The sequence below is a fragment of the Aethina tumida genome, chromosome 2 (assembly GCF_024364675.1).
Source record: "Aethina tumida isolate Nest 87 chromosome 2, icAetTumi1.1, whole genome shotgun sequence".
Taxonomy (NCBI): Eukaryota; Metazoa; Arthropoda; class Insecta; order Coleoptera; family Nitidulidae; genus Aethina; species Aethina tumida.
The window spans coordinates 14,562,667-14,582,643 of record NC_065436.1 but is presented as its reverse complement, the minus strand read 5'-3'; the positions used below and the strand labels follow the sequence as shown (position 1 = coordinate 14,582,643).

Below are 19,977 nucleotides of genomic sequence, written 5' to 3'. Positions count from 1 at the left end.
CTAATTATTAACAAAAATGATTAATTATTGGAATGGTAGATTTTTGTTTTAATCCCAAATATGAAGAAAACAGTTTTTTTACAGTTAGTTGTCTGTGAAAACATGTACTTCAGAATATTTGGATTATTTAAATTTAATACTACAATTACCTACATATTAATTATGTTACTTATTATGTAGAATACTGATAAGTATATACACCACACACTCAGATATCTAACAGATTCTGAAACAGACTCGGAGTGTAATTTTGATCAAATCCCGAACTGATTTGTACAATTTACGTATGATTCACGTAGACATAAAATTTATTTCAAATATTGTAACATCGATATATGTTAATATAAGAACATTTTGCACAACGACATCTAAAACAACGCAAAGTCGAAATGAAAATTTAAAAACCGGACAAAGTATGGCTGAAACTTTGCCGGTTTAAAATTACATTCTTAAGTCTAAACTAACCATTCAATGGTGTACGACCTGGGCATGTTCTCAGGTCAGACTTCGGTGCCTCCGCAGTATGTCAGGGCGCTGTTATCGGACGAGTGCTCAGCTTTCCATATCATTTTCCATCTCTAAAATTATATTTTACACGTACAAATCAAATTATCTGTTGGAAATAATAAAAATTAAGTGGAGACTTACCAGTAATAAGCTTCCCGGGGTCACAGCAAACTTGTATATTATATAAAGTGGAATACATATGATTGATGAGGCTGTAAGAGCATAACCGACGTGCATACTCCAATCGGGGTACTTATACTCCGTTCCCAACATCTGTTCGTGACTCAACAGTGAAAACACAAAGATAACCTGGAAATACGTCGAATTGTTCAAACGTTTTACATTTTTCTTGTCGTCAATTAATTGGTACTCACTAGAAGGAACATGGGACTGATGTATTTCCAGCAGAGTCTCCAAAACAATCCCGGTCGACGTCCGATCATTTTCTCAATGTCTCGTGCGAAGTTGTCGGTGCCATAGATCCAACATACACCTGCTGCTTCAACGAAAACCACGAATAATATGGCGAGGCCTGGTCCGTACACGTTCAGCATATTCACCAAATGCACACCCCCCTTAAACAATAAAAAAATGGTAATAATTTTTATCAATCACAAATGTAGAAGATGCTTACGTAGGTTGTAGTTGGCAAGGCACAAATGTAAATGCAAAACAGAAGTACTGCGACGAATATTTCTCGGTGACGACCCAGAACTTTCGGATACTCGTCACACAAAGCCGTTATCATTGCCTCCAACCCTCCAAAAGTACTGTCAAGGCCGAGAGTTATCAACATCAGGAAGAATATTATGGACCAGAACACGGACCCACTCATTGTGGCTATTGCTTCCGGATATACAATGAACACCAACCCTGGCCCTAAAATTTACTTGCTCAATGAACGAAAACATTATTTTATGATTTTACCTTCCAGTCCAACTTCTTCGATACTCTTATTTTGTACGTGTGCCATGTACCCCAATACTGAAAATATTACGAAGCCTGCCAGGAAGCTCGTGAGACAATTAATACTGCTCGTTAACACCGCATCCCTAAAAATGCAAATAAATTTATTAATAAACTTGGTTATTTTCAATGACACACCCTGTATATTTTCGAATTTAAAAATTTTACAATCCCAATAGTTTTTGAGTTATTAATTTTAATACTGTCATAATTGCCACAAAAATTTTGAATCAATACCTTTTCTGACATCCCTAAACTACTAACGAATAATTTAAGTGAATCACCCTGTATGATGATTTATTAAAATTATTGAAAACATTAAAAATAAACAAATAATATTAAACAATACATTATTAGAAAGATTTTGAATATACAGTGTTGGCAGAAAGTAGGGCTTTAAAAATACATAAATTACTACCGCCCTATATATGCAAATCTGATATAATTTATACCAATTATGGACACACTATATACAAACATATCGGTGAATATTAAAAAAAATTAACTCTTTATTGTAATTGTTAAACGATAAAAAATGTGTCTGATTTTGTCCTCGAAATCAATTTGTTTTTGAATCATTTAAGAAAGACTATTTTTATAACTTTTTAGGTATATTACTATCTGTTGTTTTAAAATATTTTTGACATATTACATTTAATTTTTTACTTGATCTTATTATTCATTCACAGTTCAATTTCTATATAAGATAAAGAAATCAAAATCTAGTACATATTTACAATTTAAAATATATTTTCATTGGATATAACTTCAAATTAGTTTTTGATTTTGTTCTTGAAATATGAAAAAAAAAAAACATTAACTAATAAAATGGGGTTTAAAAATCTAATTTTTTAAATATATTTTCAGTGGATGAAACAAATTGATTTCTGATTTTGTGCACAAAATAAATTAGTTTTAGAAACATTTTATGAGAACGTTATTTTTATAATTTAAGTTATTTTAAGTCTTTAAGGCACTCGATATTTTAATTCCTTTTTTTATTAAAAAGAGTAAATACATATCAAATAAATAAAGTGTAATTATTTTTAAGACATTATATATCTTAAAGAGAAGTTAATTTTCAATATACATTTTTTGAATATAATAACCAGGACAAAAATTATTTGAATTTTAAAAAAGCTCTACTTTCTGCCAATACTGTTCATACAATTTTATTTTAAGATTAATATATTAACTTAAACCTGATCGTTTTTAATTTGTCAATATTATAATATTTAATAGTAATAAAGATAATAATAATAATGATAATGATAATAATAATAATGATAATGATAATAATGATAATAATGATAATAATGATAATAATGATAATAATGAAAATAATGATAATAATGATAATAATGATAATAATGATAATAATGATAATAATGATAATAATGATAATAATGATAATAATGATAATAATGATAATAATGATAATAATGATAATAATGATAATAATGATAATAATGATAATAATGATAATAATGATAATAATGATAATAATGATAATAATGATAATAGTGATAATAATGATTATGATGATAATTATGATAATGATGGTAATGATGATAACGATGGTAATGATGATAATAATGATTATGATGATAGATAGAAATAATAATAAAAATAATAATAATGTATGTATCATATTTTTGTTACTACATACATTTTACTTGAGGGTATGTCATTGTGTCACAAGATTTTAAACTTAATATATTCTTTATTTCGTTCGAAAGCTCACACATTGTGTTTATATGTCATACACCTTTCCATCTAAATAACGTCTGAACTTATCTTTAAATTCTTACATACTACGTTTAGTTTCGCAAATATATTATACTTTTATACAACACAGCCGTTAACATCGAATACATAACATACTTAATGAAAAAACTTTTTTATTAAAGTACCTGTAGCAATTGTTGTTGAATTTGTTGTAACTGGACAAGGCGAGGAGCGTGCCGAATCCGGGCCCCAGTGAAAAGAATATTTGGGATGCGGCGTCTATCCACACGCGGGAGTTGTAGAGTTTATGCCATTCGGGAGTTAGATAGTATCGGATACCTTCCGCGGCACCGGGCAACGAGACGCCCCGTGCCAGGAGGATGATGAGGACCACGTAGGGAGCGATTGCTGTTATCCACACAGCCTGCAATTAAATGTTACACTTTAAAACTATTCGAAAATTATATATATCTTCTACTATCTCTGTCGTACTTGATGTCTCTCTCATGATTCAGACTGATGAAACACTTTATGTACTGTATAATAAATATTATTTTCATTTTATCCTGTATTTTTTTCAAATTTTGTGTTTAAATTGACGTTACATATAAATTTAATTGTATAAGTTGATATTCTGGGTCACATAATTAATTATATAATACTAAAATAGAGCTACCTATATATATATATATATATATGTACCAGACGGATATATTTTATAAGTCGTCCTTAAACTTCTCAAAAGCTCATCATTCGAATAAGAATGCAAAAAATATATATTAATTATTAATGGCCCTTGATTTTTTATCTATCTTTTAAATTACTGTGATGGCACATACTTACCCATTATACTATTAATACCAGAGATTTAAACAAAAACTGATTTAATTAGTATTTTTAACCCTCCAACCTTTTCACCCACGCTAATATAAAGTTAAAAATATTAATTCTTAATGACCAGTTATGTTGTGAGAACTTCGTGCCACATACGTCTTACTGTGACACAAGAGCATCTTATGTTTTCAACAGCTACTTTCATAATTAAAGTCACACTTGTTTTATAAGAAAGAAGGAAAATGCAAAATTTCAAGAAAAATAAACAGTCTAAATTTGATGACATTATCTAAAGATTATAAAAAAATAACCACACTAAATACGAGAATTTTAAAACATTTATTACAATGTCCATCATTTCAATTTTTATCCATATTTGAACCTACATCTGTGTGAAACACAGTTCTACTTAAAAATCAAGGAAAGTTGCACGTATACGATATTTCTTCTCGTATTATCATAACGAGCAAATAATATGCCGAAATAAAACCACTAACAATTTATGAGTCGCTTAGGGGAAATTTATTTTTCATATATTTGAGGGGGATGTCATTAGTTCTTACCTTTCCAGTACTTCGTACTCCTTTCCAAAGGGAGAAATAAACTAATATAAAAACTGCAAAAACACATAATGCAAGAGCAGGTTTTATAGGTCCCATTCTGTTAAGGCCGTCTGATTTTTGTTGTTCTAGCACCTCTCGTCTGAAAAACAAATTTATTTGTATTTAGTATATTACAAATCTACGTCAGTTCTTATTTTATTTTTAAATGCAGGGGTAGTTCCAAATGATAAAAAAAAATACTTTAATCTCATGCTTTATTTATATTAGATTTTCTATAAAAAATTGTTAATTTAATTTATCCAATTTTCATCTCTAAAAAATGTCTATGTATATTATAGTTTTCTACCAAAAAATGTGTCATTTTGTCTGTAATGCTTAACAATAGAAAAAAATGTCAATATAAATCATTAAAACATAATAATTTTTATTATTTAACATAAATAGTAAAATTTTATATAATCTCATTACAGCTGATAAAAATTGATTCAATAAATTAAAATTGTTAAATTTATTTTAAATAGTAAATAGTAAGAGTAAATAGCAAATAGGAAATAGTAAATAGTAAGTAAACAGTAAACAAACAGTAAAGAGTAAATAAATAGCAAATAGTATATAAACAGTAAACAGAAAATAGTAAATGATATATTAATAATAATAGTAATTATTTAATAATAATAATAGTAATAAATCTTACTCAAAAAATTCTCTGGCGGGACTGGAAGAGGTCATATTGGAAAGTGCATCGGTGACGGGACGACAGAACGGCGTGTTCCAGCTGTTATGGCATTTTGTCCACGGCAATTCAGCCTGGAAGGAAGCGATGAGGTAATACAAAGCCCAACCGATGATAGTGTTGTAGTACATCCCCATATAGATGTCAATCAGGCAGATCGCGTAACCCACACCTGAAAATATGTGTGTGAAGTAAAAAATTTTTCACGTCGTTCAAATTTTATTTTAATTTTCCACAGCATCATTTACACTCGACCTTTTTAACATAAATGTATTTTAATTTATTTACATATTGCATTATTTACTTACATATGTTTTAATATCTGTACGAGTAAATAAATGTTTTTTATTTTATTTTGTAGGTGGTTAAAACAAGGGGGCAATTAATCCGGTTATAAAATTAAAATGAAAACAGTATAATATAATACAGGTATATTGTGGGCAGATTCCATGAAAGATCTTTTGTTTATATATTTAATTAATTAAGCCATTGTGTCTATTGTGGAATCCGTCTGTTGTTTTTAATGATTAGTTTGTTTATTTTCGTGCTCAAACGTCGACGTCACACAATTTATAATGAAAGGTTATTCAAATGTTGGAAAAATACTCTGGAGAATTAATTACCATTTTAATAGACCTAAACTTGACAATTTTATTGTAAATGAATAATTAAATCCAGCCCCTAATACCTTTATTCCATGAAAGTATGAAGTGCATTCGCCATTTTTTGAACACACGTTATTTTGGTAAAATTTACAAAGTGGAAGAAGTGATTGGTGAGGTCTACTGAGTTTCTATAAAAGTGAATGCTATTTAGCTTAGCCTGCAACAAAGGTTTCACATACACACGTGTGAGTTTTCTTCTTGCAACGATAAAAAACGTGGTTTAAATGGAAAGCTGTGGAGAAAAGATTCGTCAAACAAAGAGCTTAGAGGTGACTGTTGTGCCTGTTGACCGATAAGATAGAAGATGGGTGCACTACAAAGCAAAATAGAACGATTCCAGTTGAATCTGTCTGTAAAATTACGTTTGATTCTTTAACTACGTTTTAAACCATTGATTTTGGATTGGACTGTTTGCACTGATGAAAAATGAAATTTTTAAATTAACGAAAATATGATTATGTGACGGGGCGATTGCATTAAAGTTTATTGTGAAAGACTGTGTACTTTATTGGGGGACAATCGAGTCGGGCAATTATAAAGAGTGGTTATGCAAACAATGGGCAGACGAGTGGGAATTGTGTTCAATCTAGCGAACACGACTCTCTTTTGTACGACGCCGGGCACCAACACGATGTTTACGTCGCAATCAAAGAAACAATATCAATTGTTAATACCTTCTAACAATGTTAAATCGTACTAAATATTTCAAAAAATAAAGGAAAATATATTTTATGTCTATAAAAACAGTTTTCAAAAAATTTCAAAATTTCAAATTTGGTTATAAATTTATATATTTATATAGAAAAAGCAATAAAAAATTTTAAACTTTATTATTATAATTTAATAAACCAATATTAATTGTCTGAATTTACTTATTTCTATTGCTGGACTAGATAAAACTGTTGTATTAAATTATCCACAGATATGTCTAGAGTAAGTCAGCATTTATTTGTTCTTGTTCTCTTTTAGATAACACTTTCTATACATTTTTAAATATGAAATGTTTTGATTAAATTAGTCATTCCACATACCTAAAATTCAGAATTTCAAAACAGTTCTCTTAAATCTTCTAATGAACACTTTGTTTAGAACCAATATAGAATTAGTATGTAACGCTTCAAATTGTAATTGTGGAAATAAATTTAAATCTCTCCTCAATATCAAATTATTAATTCTACATCCAATTTACTTAGACTGAACATTTATTTTAATATCCAGATAAGTCAGCATTTATTTGATCCATTTTTAAATATGAAATATTTTGATTAAATTAGTCATTCCACATACCTAAAATTCAGAATTTCAAAACAGTTCTCTTAAATCTTCCAATGAACACTTTGTATAAAACCAATATAGAATTAGTATGTAACACTTCAAATTGTAATTGTGGAAATAAATTGAAATCCCTCCTCAATATCAAAATATTAATTCTACATCCAATTTACTTAGACTGAACATTTATTTTAATATCCAGATAAGTCAGCATTTATTTGGTCTTGTTTTCTTTTGGATATCACATTCTATACATTTTTAAATATAAAATATTTTGATTAAATTAGTCATTCCGCATACCTAAAATTCAGAATTTCAAAACAGTTCTCTTAAATCTCCCAATGAACACTTTGTGTAGAAGCAGTATAGAATTAGTATGTAATGCTTCAAACTGTAATTGTTGAAATAAATTTAAATCCCTCCTCAAAATCCAAATATCAATTCTACATTCAATTTACTTAGACTGAACATTTATTTTAATATCCAGATAAGTCAGCATTTATTTGGTCTTGTTTTCTTTTGGATATATCATTCTATACATTTTTAAATATGAAATATTTTGATTGAATTAGTCATACCATATACTTAAAATTCAGAATTTCAAAGTAGTTCTCTTAAATCTACCAATGAACATTTTTTGTAAAACTAATATAGAATTAATATGTAACACTTCAAACTGTAATTGTGGAAATAATTTTAAATCCCTCCTCAATATCAAAATATTAATTCTACATCCAAATTATTTAGACTGAGCATTTATCTGAATATCCAGATAAGTCAGAATTTTTTTTGTCATGATTTCTTTTAGAAAACACTTTCTATACATTTTTAAATATGAAATATTTTGATTAAATTAGTCATTCCACATACCTAAAATTCAGAATTTCAAAACAGTTCTCTTAAATCTCCCAATGAACACTTTGTGTAGAAGCAGTATAGAATTAGTATGTAATGCTTCAAACTGTAATTGTTGAAATAAATTTAAATCCCTCCTCAAAATCCAAATATCAATTCTACATTCAATGTACTTAGACTGAACATTTATTTTAATATCTAGATAAATCAACATTTATTTGGTCTTGTTTTCTTTTAGATAATACTTTCTATACATTTTTAAATATGAAATGTTTCCATTAATTTACTCATTCCACATACCTAAGTTCATAATTTCATCATTTCATTAAAATATCATCATCATTCATCATTTGTTTAAAATATCCTAATGAACACTTTGTGTGGAACCAATATAGAATTAATATGTAAAGCTTCAAACTGTAATTGTGGAAGTAAATTTAAATTCCTCCTCAAAATCCAAATATTAATTCCACATCCAATTTACTTAGCCTGAACATTCATTTAAATATCCTGATAAACAAAATACTAAACAGCTATGTACTTTAGAACCTAAAGCACAAATACAAACGGAACTAATATCCAAATCATCATATTTCGTGCATAAAACAGTGAGGGTGTGATTATTCATTAAGACACTCCAGACCAAATTCCTTCAGTTATTACATAGGTAGGCATGTTTGTATATGGTGGAGATTAATTTGCCTTTGACTGTGCATACTTTGGCCAACTTCGAAAAACATTCAAACTCTAATTAAATATTTCTTTGCGCGTCGGAGATGAGTTCAGAGAAATTAAATTCGTTATTTAGTTAACCCAAAATGAAACATCGTATTAGAAATTTAAGCCACATACACTTTATGGCAAATTATTAGAACAATTTATTTTTAAAAGTATCACACTGTTTTATGTTAAAACTTTTGCTTAAGTTTAATATTAAAAGAACAAATTTCCTAAGTTGGAATGAAAATAAAAGATTTCCAACTATTTCCAACTATTATGTACAACGCAGCATAACTTAAATTTGCTTTAAAAAATTAATACTTTATTGAATGGCACTGACAATAAGTATTCAAAGAGCCAAATCCATTATTGGCATCGGTGGCAACATAAAAAATATCTTATCCAAAAGTGTAAACGGCGAAACGATTCTGAATTACAAATGATCGGTCGCTTTATATGCAGCCTCAGCGGTGATTAAATCAGTGGCGTGAAGTTAAAAATTCGGTCAGTTCATGGTGAACTGATAACCCAGAGATGCAGCCCAAACAACAGAAACCTTTTAGTTGGAAGTGGATCCGTAATTTTGCTCATGTTCAATTCATTAGTTAGTTTATCTTTGACACTCCCCCGGTATAAATGACTGCGGATTGTATTCACTCTAACTACATATTTATACGGAAAACAATTTCCATTTCAAATCGGGTCCATACGATTGATTAAGTCAATTGTTTGCTTTGGTAATGGAATACAAAAATTTATTGTTGCCCATGAATAGAGCAAGTTTGTTCGTGTACCGTTTACCCGATAAATCAGTACTACAACGTGAACGGTTTTAACTTGGTTGAAGCTCAAAATTAATTTATGCACCAAATCGTTATCAATATCAGCAATCCCGACTGGCACAGTTCCTCAATATTTATTATATTACAATTCCGCACGTTGCGTCACCGTTTCCTATTCTATTTTCTGGGCAAACACACTGTTATTGCCTACAGCTTTCCTTCCGGAGTATTAGAATCTATTTTTAAAAGAGGGGCTTATGTTAACTGAACGATCTCAGATGATTTACTGTGGAATAGTTAAATCATTGAACTTACCCTTTAATGCGGGACATATTCTTTTCCATATAGTTAAGCAACCACTTCTATGGAACTGTCCTAAAGCCAGTTCCATATAAAACAGAGGAAGGCCTCCAAACACCAACATTATTGTGTATGGAATTAGAAAGGCACCTGTAACAAAACAACATAAAATTGTTTTACATTAATATTATATCTTCAGTTAGATTTTAAAAAATTACAAATAGGAAGGGCTAAAGATATTTAACTCTTTACCAGCTAGAGGATATTTATCCACTAATGATTAATTAATTTTTCCGACAATTTCTTTAGAAATTAATCATATTTAAAAAAATAAAAGACCTTAACAAGATTGAATTATTAATAGTATCGATGGCTTTATATATTTGAGTTTAATGTTTAAAATTTTTTTTATAATTGTCATATACAAAAAAAATTTTTAATAATTTATATCAAAATAACTTTTTTTCCAATTTGTTTTTGATAGCACTGAATTTAAACATATGTTATTATTATATCATATCTTAAATAAATAATATATGCAGTGTTTGTCAATAAATCTACAGAAATTTTTGATTGTACTGAATTTTAATATATGTTATTATCATATTTTAAATAAATATGTATACAGTGTTTCTCAATAAATCTATAGAAATATATTGAAACAACTCGATTTAATTCAGTTTATTTTAATATTGTTGACAGCTTTTATTTATTATGATTCAGTATTTTGAATATTTTAATAATTTTATATGACATATACAAAAATTTAAGTATAATAATTTCAAAATAATGATTTTCCTTCAATATAATTTTTGATAGTACTGAATTTAAATATATGATATTATTATATCTTAAATAAATAATGTATACAGTGTTTGTCAATAAATCTACAGAAATATATTGAAACAACTCGATTTAATTCAGTTTATTTTAATATTGTTGACAGCTTTTATTTATTATGATTCAGTATTTTGAATATTTTAATAATTTTATATGACATATACAAAAATTTAAGCATAATAATTTCAAAATAATCATTTTTCTTCAATGTAATTTTTGCTAGTACTGAATTTAAATATATGTTATTTAAATATATGTTATTATCATATGTTAAATAAATAATGTATACAGTGTTTGTCAATAAATCTACAAAAATATATTGAAACAATTGGATTTATTTCAGATTATTTTAATACTGTCGACAGTTTTTATTTATTGTGATTCAGTATTTTAAATATTTTAATAATTTTATATGACATATACAAAAATTTAGGTATAATATTTTCAAAATAATGACTTTTCTTCAAATAGTATTGAATTTAAATATAATTAAATCTACAATTTTAATAAAAAAAGAAATAATTCTGAAAATATCTCCAAAGATAAGAGTATTTAATTCAATTTATTTTAATAAGTATAGTTTGCCAAAATAAATAAATAAAAAAATTTCAGATTTATTTCAGTATCAAATATTTTGAAAACAAATCAGATTATTCAATGTTAGTTGAAAATTAAGTTTGTCGTGTACATAATTATATTTTCATCAATAGAAACTTCCCCATTTTAGTTTTGATGCCCCATCCCCTAAATTACTTTTTTGTCTGTAAAACGAATAATAATAAGTGAGTCAGCGTGGAAATTGAAGATCAACAGAATAAACAAATCCGATTTGTATCAAGCGCGATATCGCAAATATTATTTGCGTGAAAACTCAAGCAAGCATCAAGTTATCTTGCTCGCCAATTTAATTACTCATTAGTTTACATTCACATCGCTTACAAATTGGTGGATTGGATTTGATTTGATTTAATCCGATTGAATGACTACATTAATATGTGCACAACACAAACGCAGCTCAATACCAAACTGAACTTTATTTATAAAGCCGTTCATGTTTCCGTTTATTTTTGTTTGAACCAGTTCATCAGGAATATGGATTAGTGCCCGATTCCCTCTGGGGAACTTCCCTCAAGATCGTTTTGCAATTTGAATTGATTAAACGACTTAAGAAAACATTTTTAACAACAGTTTTTTGATGACCGTACACGTAAAAGGTTGAAATTCAACGTATTACCATACATGAAACACAATAGTCATGCAATGACATCATTAAAGTTGATCCATAAATAAACCCGCATGAATATAAAAATAAGTTTCCCGTTTTAGCAATCGCAGTCGCATTATGAATTCAATTAAGTGTTGAATACGTACCTCCTCCATTTTGGTAGCAAATATAAGGAAACCTCCAGACGTTTCCCAAGTCGACGGCGAAGCCCACGACGGCCAGCAGGAACTCCACCTTCTTGTTCCATGTCTCCCTCCGTCTGTCCGGTGTTAAGGCAACAACGACCACACGTGTGACGTTCTCTTTGTTCTGCTTTGCCGTTTTTGTGTCCTTCGATTTGCACGGTGACTTTTTACATTGGCCATCGTTCTCCGCCGGCGACTTCGCTTTCTGACTGTCGTTTTCCGTGCAGTTCGGGCCTTCTGGTTCGGATGGTGCCATCTCTTAGTTGTCTGTTTTTGTTAGTTTCGATACCCCATGCATGCCTAGAACATGCCTGAAACAATAAAGGTGTGAACATTATTTTATTTTATTAAATAACAAGCTTTGTGCAGATGATATGTATGTATTGTGTTTATTATAATTCATCGTAATGGAACCATCAGGAACTAAAAATCTGAAAAAAACAGTAAATGACTCCCTTTCTTTTCTTCTAGGCAAATAAAAATGATATATCTCATTAATTGCTATCAAAAAACAATATTTGAACAAGACTAAAAATTTACACGAAAAAGGGTACTTTGAAGTAATGAATCCATGTTTAATAGAATAAGATCCGATAGGATCCCAGACACACTACTAAAACTTTGACAAGTTTTAATTTTTTTGCCTTTCCTTGGCATGGTATAAGGCCATTACAAAAAAATATTAGTAAAATAGACGGTTTCTTATATAGAGACAGCAAAAGAGATATAATGGAACCATTTGTCAACGATAATTTACTAATTATATGGATAATAATAATACGAAGTATGCATCAAATTTTATTCAAAGTTGGTTCAAAGATATTTCATTGATTATTAACAAATATATATTTTTCAAATGTGTGACCAACTACATTTATATATATATATATATATATATATATATATATATATATATATATATATATATATTATATAGAATGATATTTGTTAAACGTGTATACCAAAAATAAACTTTCAAGCTTCAAAATTAGTGGTTTTACAAATATTTTAGTTAAACCATTAATCTGATAAAATTTTTGGAAAAAAAGGAACTCAAAAACTAATGAATTTATGTATTTTACTAGTAATTAGATGTATAATATAAAAAACCAACAATTATCAGAGTATTTCATTAAAAATATCAAAATTCACTTCTAGCAAAATCGTAAATAACAATTTATTCAACATAAATTAGAAAATCAGTAAATAAAATCAAGTTCTAGCTACTAAAACTTAAATTAAGTGAATGACCCCGTATATTAACAAACAAGTTATTTCTTCTTAAAATAAATTATAGACTCCACATTGCATTATTTTCTATTGAAATAAAATTCTAAATAAACTTCAAAAAATTCAATCTTTTTAATTTATACATTATTTATTAAATTTTTATAACAATTCCTAAATATACAAACAAAAATATTAATATCCTATTATATATATATTTCATATAAAAAATTTAAACATTTCACATTTATTTTGATTAGGTTTAATTTAAATAGAAAATATTGTAATTCAAATATAAAATAAATAAGGACTACCAATGGAATGGTGTAATTATTTTAAATAAAATATAAAATATTTTGATTGCATTTAGTTAGAAGTATGTCTTTCTTACACTGAAAATATCAAATCATCATCAAATATTGATGTATTAAGATATATTCTAATAATGTCTTTATATAAAAAGATATTTTTTAAACGTGTATACAAAAAATCAACTTTCAAGCTTCAAAATTGATGGCTTTACAAATATTTTAGTTAAAACATTAATCTGATAAAATTTTTGAAAAGAAAGTAATTCAAAAACTAATGAATTTATGTATTTTACTAGAAATTAAATTTATAATTTGAAAATCCAACAATTATCAGAGTGTTTCATTAAAAATATCATAGTTGACTTCTAGCAAAATTGTAAATAACAATTTGTTCAATATAAATGCCTTTCCCACACTAAAAATATAAAATCATCATCAAATATGTATGTATTAGGACATATACTAATAATGCCTTTATATAGAATGGTATTTGTTAAACGTATGTGCCAAAAATAAATTTTCAAGTTTCAAAATTGATGGTTTTGCAAACATTTTATTTAGACCATCAAATTTTTGAAAAAAAGGAACTCAAAAACTAATGGATTTTGATATTTTTTTATTTAATCCAACAATTATCACAGTGTTTCATTAAAAATAACAAAGTTGACTTCTTGCAAAATCATAAATAGCAATTTGTTCAATATAAATTAGAAAATCAATCAATCAATCAAGTTATAGCAACTAAAACGTTAAATAAGTTAACTGAATGACCCTGTATATTGACATACAAGTTATTTCTTCTTAAATTAAATTATAGATTTCACGTTGCTTTATTTTCTATTGAAATAAAATTCTCAATAAACTTCTTACCGTTTTAATTTATCTATTATTTGTTAAACAATTCTCAAATACATATACTAAATTATTAATAACCTATTGTATATTTTTAATGTGTTTCTTTTTCATAAAAAAATATTTTCTCACATTTGTGAAATTTTTAACAACGATTATGAACACACAAAATGAGTGCATTACTATTTATAAACAGGATATGTAATATAAATGACAAATTATAGTTTTAACATAAATTATAAAACAAATGACTCACAAAATTTTGCATTACACTACAGCTACAAGAGTACAAGGAAATGCTTACATAAATTTACTATATTTACATAAATGCTAAGAAATTTTTGTCATTAATCTTTTTAGTGGCACAAGAGCTATTTAAAAAATATATTCTCTAAATTCTTTTCCTCCCACATTTTTGTCATAAGTTTACTAAGCTTTGTACGGAATTCCTTTTCTATTAAAGGACTATGTTCTTTTCGTTAGTTTAATTTATTATAAAAATAATAATTATTAAAAAATCAATGGTTAAAAATATACGGAATATAAGATACGAAAATCACGTTCCCTAAAGTCTTATTTATCACTGTTAAAAATAAATGCAATATAAAATTGTCTTAGACATTGCATTTTTTTGATGACGGCAATATGACACGTACAGCACCCACCCGAGTTCTCCTCTCGGTAAGGAAGTCTTCTGTTTCTTACAGATTTGTCTAATTATAACCGTTGGTGTGAGAAAAATTCTTGAAAGATCTGCAGAGTAACTTTAAAAATACAATTTTGTATATTTAGAAGAAGATATTCTCTTGTTCCTTAAACAATAAAATTATTTTTTCCCCTCCCATCATTACCACATTTTGCTTTAAATTAATTAACTAATTGCGTCAGAATGTTCTTTAGAAGTCGGGGATTTCAATCAGAATAGAATATTTTACAAATATTTATATATTTTTACTGAGACAAATTTTTATATGGTTTTTATTCAATGCGCATCCACCATTTATTTAAATAAGGAATCAAACTTTATACATTACTTTACTAATATTACTATTTATACATTTTTATAGAAACAACGTCTTATTGTTATTATTATGTTATACCTATTTATGCCCCCAAAAAAATAAATGTTAAAAATTGTCTCTTCCTCTTTCTGTTCTTCTTGAAGAAAAACTTTTGAAAATAATTTTATCTAGATTTGCTTCATTATTGGACGTGTTTTATCTATTAGCAAATTTTGATCACCTATTTACATTACTTATTTGTATATTTATATGTTGATTCTTTCTTATTTTTGTGATTTTATATAATAATATGGAAATATGAATTATTTAATGATATGCACAATTTCCATAGTTGAAATTAATTAAGTAATTGCTTTAGAATACTCTTCAGGAATCGGATATTTCAATCAAAACAAAAACTTTTACAAATATTTATATATTTGTACTGATATAACTTTTTATATTGTTTTTATTCAGGGCGCATCCACCATTTATAGAAACAACGTCTTATTGTTATTATTAAACCTATTTATGCCCCAAAAATTTAAATTTTAAAAATTGTCTTTTCCTCATTTTGTTCTTCTTTAAGAAATCTTTTGAAAATTTTGTCTAGATTTTCTTCTTTATTGATCGTGTTTTATCTATTAACAAATTTTGATCACCTAATTATATTACTTATTTTTATATTTATATGTAGATTCTTTATTATGTTTGTGAATTTTATATAATAATATGGAAATATCAAGTATTTAATGCTATGCAAGATTTCCATAATTGACATTAATTAACTAATTACTTTAGAATAACATTCATAAATCCGATATTATAATTTTATAAATTTTGTTTTACAATTTGTAGTTTTTTATTTGCTTATTAACCAATTGTTTGTTCTGTAAAAGTATTTTTTTGTCGTACTACAAATTATATATAATACAAATACTTGTACAAGTACATAACTCGTCTGATACATAACTTCTATGTTACACCTTAATCAACGTCTCCCCTAAAAGGATGATGACTGTTGTAAACCATAACTGAGAGAATGACATTCCGATGGTTATCGAAAAACCTTCATAAAAACTTAGGTAACAATTTAATATTTTTCCACCACCTATTCTTATATCGATTATTATATAAAAACTTTCGACATACTATCGTGAGTTTTATCTTACTCCTAAAATTAGTTAGTAATAACGTTATTAATAAAACAAAGCTTTTTATTTTCACTTAAATCTTTGAAAAGTTAATTAAACCGTTGTTTGAGTGTAAAATTCTTTGATAATTCACTGATTATTCGAAAAGAACACTTTGGAGGATCAACAGTTTAAATTTAAATTAAATTTTTGAGGTTGAAAGTAAAATTTCAAATTTAATGTTTTAATCGAACTAATAAGGAACTAAGAGACGAAGCAAAATTGAAATTAGTTTCTGATATAATTTCATTTAATCTTTTTAGAACTCACGACCCCTGTTTGATTTAATACTCTTGCTCTTAGTAAAACTTAACTGCTATTAAATTTTAATTCGCCATCTTATGACGGCCCAATATTTAAAAAACAATTATCTCTGAAGCTGTTTTAAAAATAGAACCGATATTTTCAGAACAATTTTTCTTTATAAAATATAAATTATGTTATTAAACTATAAATTTTGTTTTGTTCATCTCACACATTTATTAAAAATAACGTCTTTTGTGTAGATTTTAATAAATGTGGTTGGGTAACATAACATACAATGTGTAACTAACTATGAATTGATTAATCTAAGTTAATCGACCTCCGCAATAAATATAAAAGAAAATTTTAGTTCGCAGTATAATCAATAGTGATTATTAAAATTATATTAATAGCAAAATTTCAACGAAATTGCATGTCCCTCTAAAAACGTGTTGTTATTTTCGTGGAACGTGGATGTAAACGTTCAATTATGGTCATTAAATCCAGATTTATGTTTTCAAAGGAAATGTCTTTATTATTAGTTAGAATTATTATTATTATTTTGCTCTAAATGCGTTTCATGTCGAAATTAATTTATTGGAAAATTAAATGCAAATATCATGTACATACATGTATCTAATTGATGAAGATAGCAATTACTTCCTATTTAATGATTACGGTGGTGAAATATTACATGTTTAAAAACGTAATCTATTATTCGATTCCAAACGACTAATTTAATGTATGTACAAATATGTTATTTATAAACGTTGGAATATAAAATAAATAAATAAAATAAAAAAATAAAATAATTATTATTAAAGTTATCTATTTAGTTAATTAATTAATATTTTATCTGAAATTAATAAACAAACCATAAATAAAATATTTTATCAGTGGTAATAAAGAATTGATTGATAAATAATTAAATAAATAATTACCTTTAAATAAGCGTACGTGACATCAAATCAGGTGGCATGTTAGGATAAAATATACGTCGGGGTTGGTGGTTGAAATTGAAATAGAACGCACAAACTCTGCTGACGCTGCTCACGCTTTCGCGTCCACTGGGGCACTGTGAAGCTTCTTCGTATTACCAAACGTTTTACAGGCTACTCCTGAAGAACATTTTCCTCACGGCATATGCGCAATTCTTCTGGCCAAAATTTAGATAGGAATTGTATATCATAATTTAAAGATATTTTAATTATTGGAAAAATGATTTAAATACAAAAAAAATAATAAAAAAATTTGTATATTTATACTGATACAACTTTTTAGACGGGTTTTATTCGGGGCGCATCCACCATTTCTTTAAATAAGAAATCAAAGCTTATACAGTACTTTACTAATATTACAATTTATACATTTTTATAGAAACAACGTCTTATTATTATTATTAAAACTATTTATGCCCCCAAAAATTTAAATTTTAAAAATTGTCCTTTCCTCATTTTGTACTTCTTCAAGAAAAACTTTTGAAAATAATTTTATCTAGATTGCCTCATTATTGGACGTGTTTTATCTATTAGCAAATTTTGATCACCTATTTATATTACTTATTTTTATATTTATGTATAGATTCTTTAGTATTTTTATGATTTTTATATAATAATATGGAAATATTAAATATTTTATGATATGCAAAATTTCCGTAATTGAAATTAATTAATTAATTTCTTTAGAATACCCTTCAGAAATCGAAAATTTTAATCAGAGTACAAACTTTTACAAATATTTATATATTTGAACTGATACAACTCTTTATATAATTTTTATTATGCGCATCCACCATTTATTTAAATAAGAAATCAAAGTTTATACAGTACTTTACTAATATTACTATTTATACATTTTTATAAAAACAACGTCTAATTGTTATTTTTAAACCTATTTATGCGCTCAAAAATTTAAATTTTAAAAATTGTCTTCTTCATTTTGTACTTCTTCAAGAAAAACTTTTGAAAATAATTTTATCTAGATTTTCTTCATTATTGGACGTGTTCTATCTATTAACAAATTTTGATCACCTATTTATATTACTTATTTTTGTATTTATATATAGATTCTTTATTATTTTTTAGATTTTTATATAATAATATGGAAATATGAAATATTTTATGATATGCAAAATTTCCATAATTGAAATTAATTAATTAATTGCTTTAGAATACCCTTCAGAAATCAGGAATTTTAATCAGAATAGAAACTTTTACAAATATTTATATATTTAAACTGATACAACTCTTCATATAGTTTTCATTAGGCGCATCCACCATTTATTTAAATAAGAAATCAAAATTTATACAGTACTTTACTAACACTACAATTTATACATTTTTATAGAAACAACGTCTTATTCTTATTATTAAACCTATTTATGCTCCCATTTTTTACTTCAAGAAAAATTTTTGAAAATTATTTTGTCTAGATTTTCATTATTGGACGTGTTTTATCTATTAGCAAATTTTGATCATATATTTATATTACTTTTTTATATTTATAATCAGATTGTACATTATTTTTATGATTTTTATATAATAATATGAAAATATTGCCACACCTGTGACTTATTGGGGGTTGGGAAGTAACTCAGAAAAACACAGAATCCAAATATATATCAAATACTTTATTAACAAATACTGACAATAGGAAACAAACAATATATTTATTCTAACTTACGCTAAGGGTCATCTTTAAGGATAGGGATGATACTAACCCCTACATGATTGTACTCCTTCTTCTATCTCACTATCCTTATGTCTCCTCTCAACTAGTCAACTGTTCTACATTTATATTTGAATTAATTAAACAATACATTAATGTTTACTAACACATGACCCCAATGATTCCCCTATTCAGCACGTATATGTAGATTCTTTATTATTTTTATGATTTCTATATAATAATATGGAAATATAAAATATTTAATTTCCCACTTTCAATAAAATCAATACTTAAAACACATATTTAAC

General features: G+C 26.6%; 1 protein-coding gene across 1 annotated transcript; it reads right to left on the bottom strand.

The window, feature by feature from the left end:
- Positions 1–266: 266 nt before the first annotated feature.
- LOC109602254 (sodium-dependent serotonin transporter) lies at positions 267–18,022 on the bottom strand. The gene is made up of 11 exons (XM_020018580.2): positions 17,944–18,022; positions 12,137–12,486; positions 9,941–10,075; positions 5,293–5,503; positions 4,599–4,737; positions 3,387–3,625; positions 1,435–1,559; positions 1,142–1,386; positions 882–1,082; positions 649–816; positions 267–578 (listed from the first exon to the last, which is right to left on the bottom strand). Exons 2-11 carry the CDS (start codon positions 12,429–12,431, stop codon positions 501–503), a joined length of 1,836 nt encoding a protein of 611 aa, XP_019874139.2. The 5' UTR covers positions 12,432–12,486; positions 17,944–18,022; the 3' UTR covers positions 267–500.
- Positions 18,023–19,977: the final 1,955 nt, after the last annotated feature.

Excerpts from the sequence above, each read along its gene's own strand:
- LOC109602254 (XM_020018580.2), bottom strand. The coding sequence starts at position 12,431 with ATGGCACCATCCGAACCAGAAGGCCCGAACTGCACGGAAAACGACAGT. Across the intron at positions 3,626-4,598 it reads GAGTACGAAGTACTGGAAAG|GCTGTGTGGATAACAGCAAT; the intron begins GTAAGAACTAAT and ends ATTTAATTGCAG. Across the intron at positions 1,560-3,386 it reads TTCAACAACAATTGCTACAG|GGATGCGGTGTTAACGAGCA; the intron begins GTACTTTAATAA and ends TTGCATTTTTAG.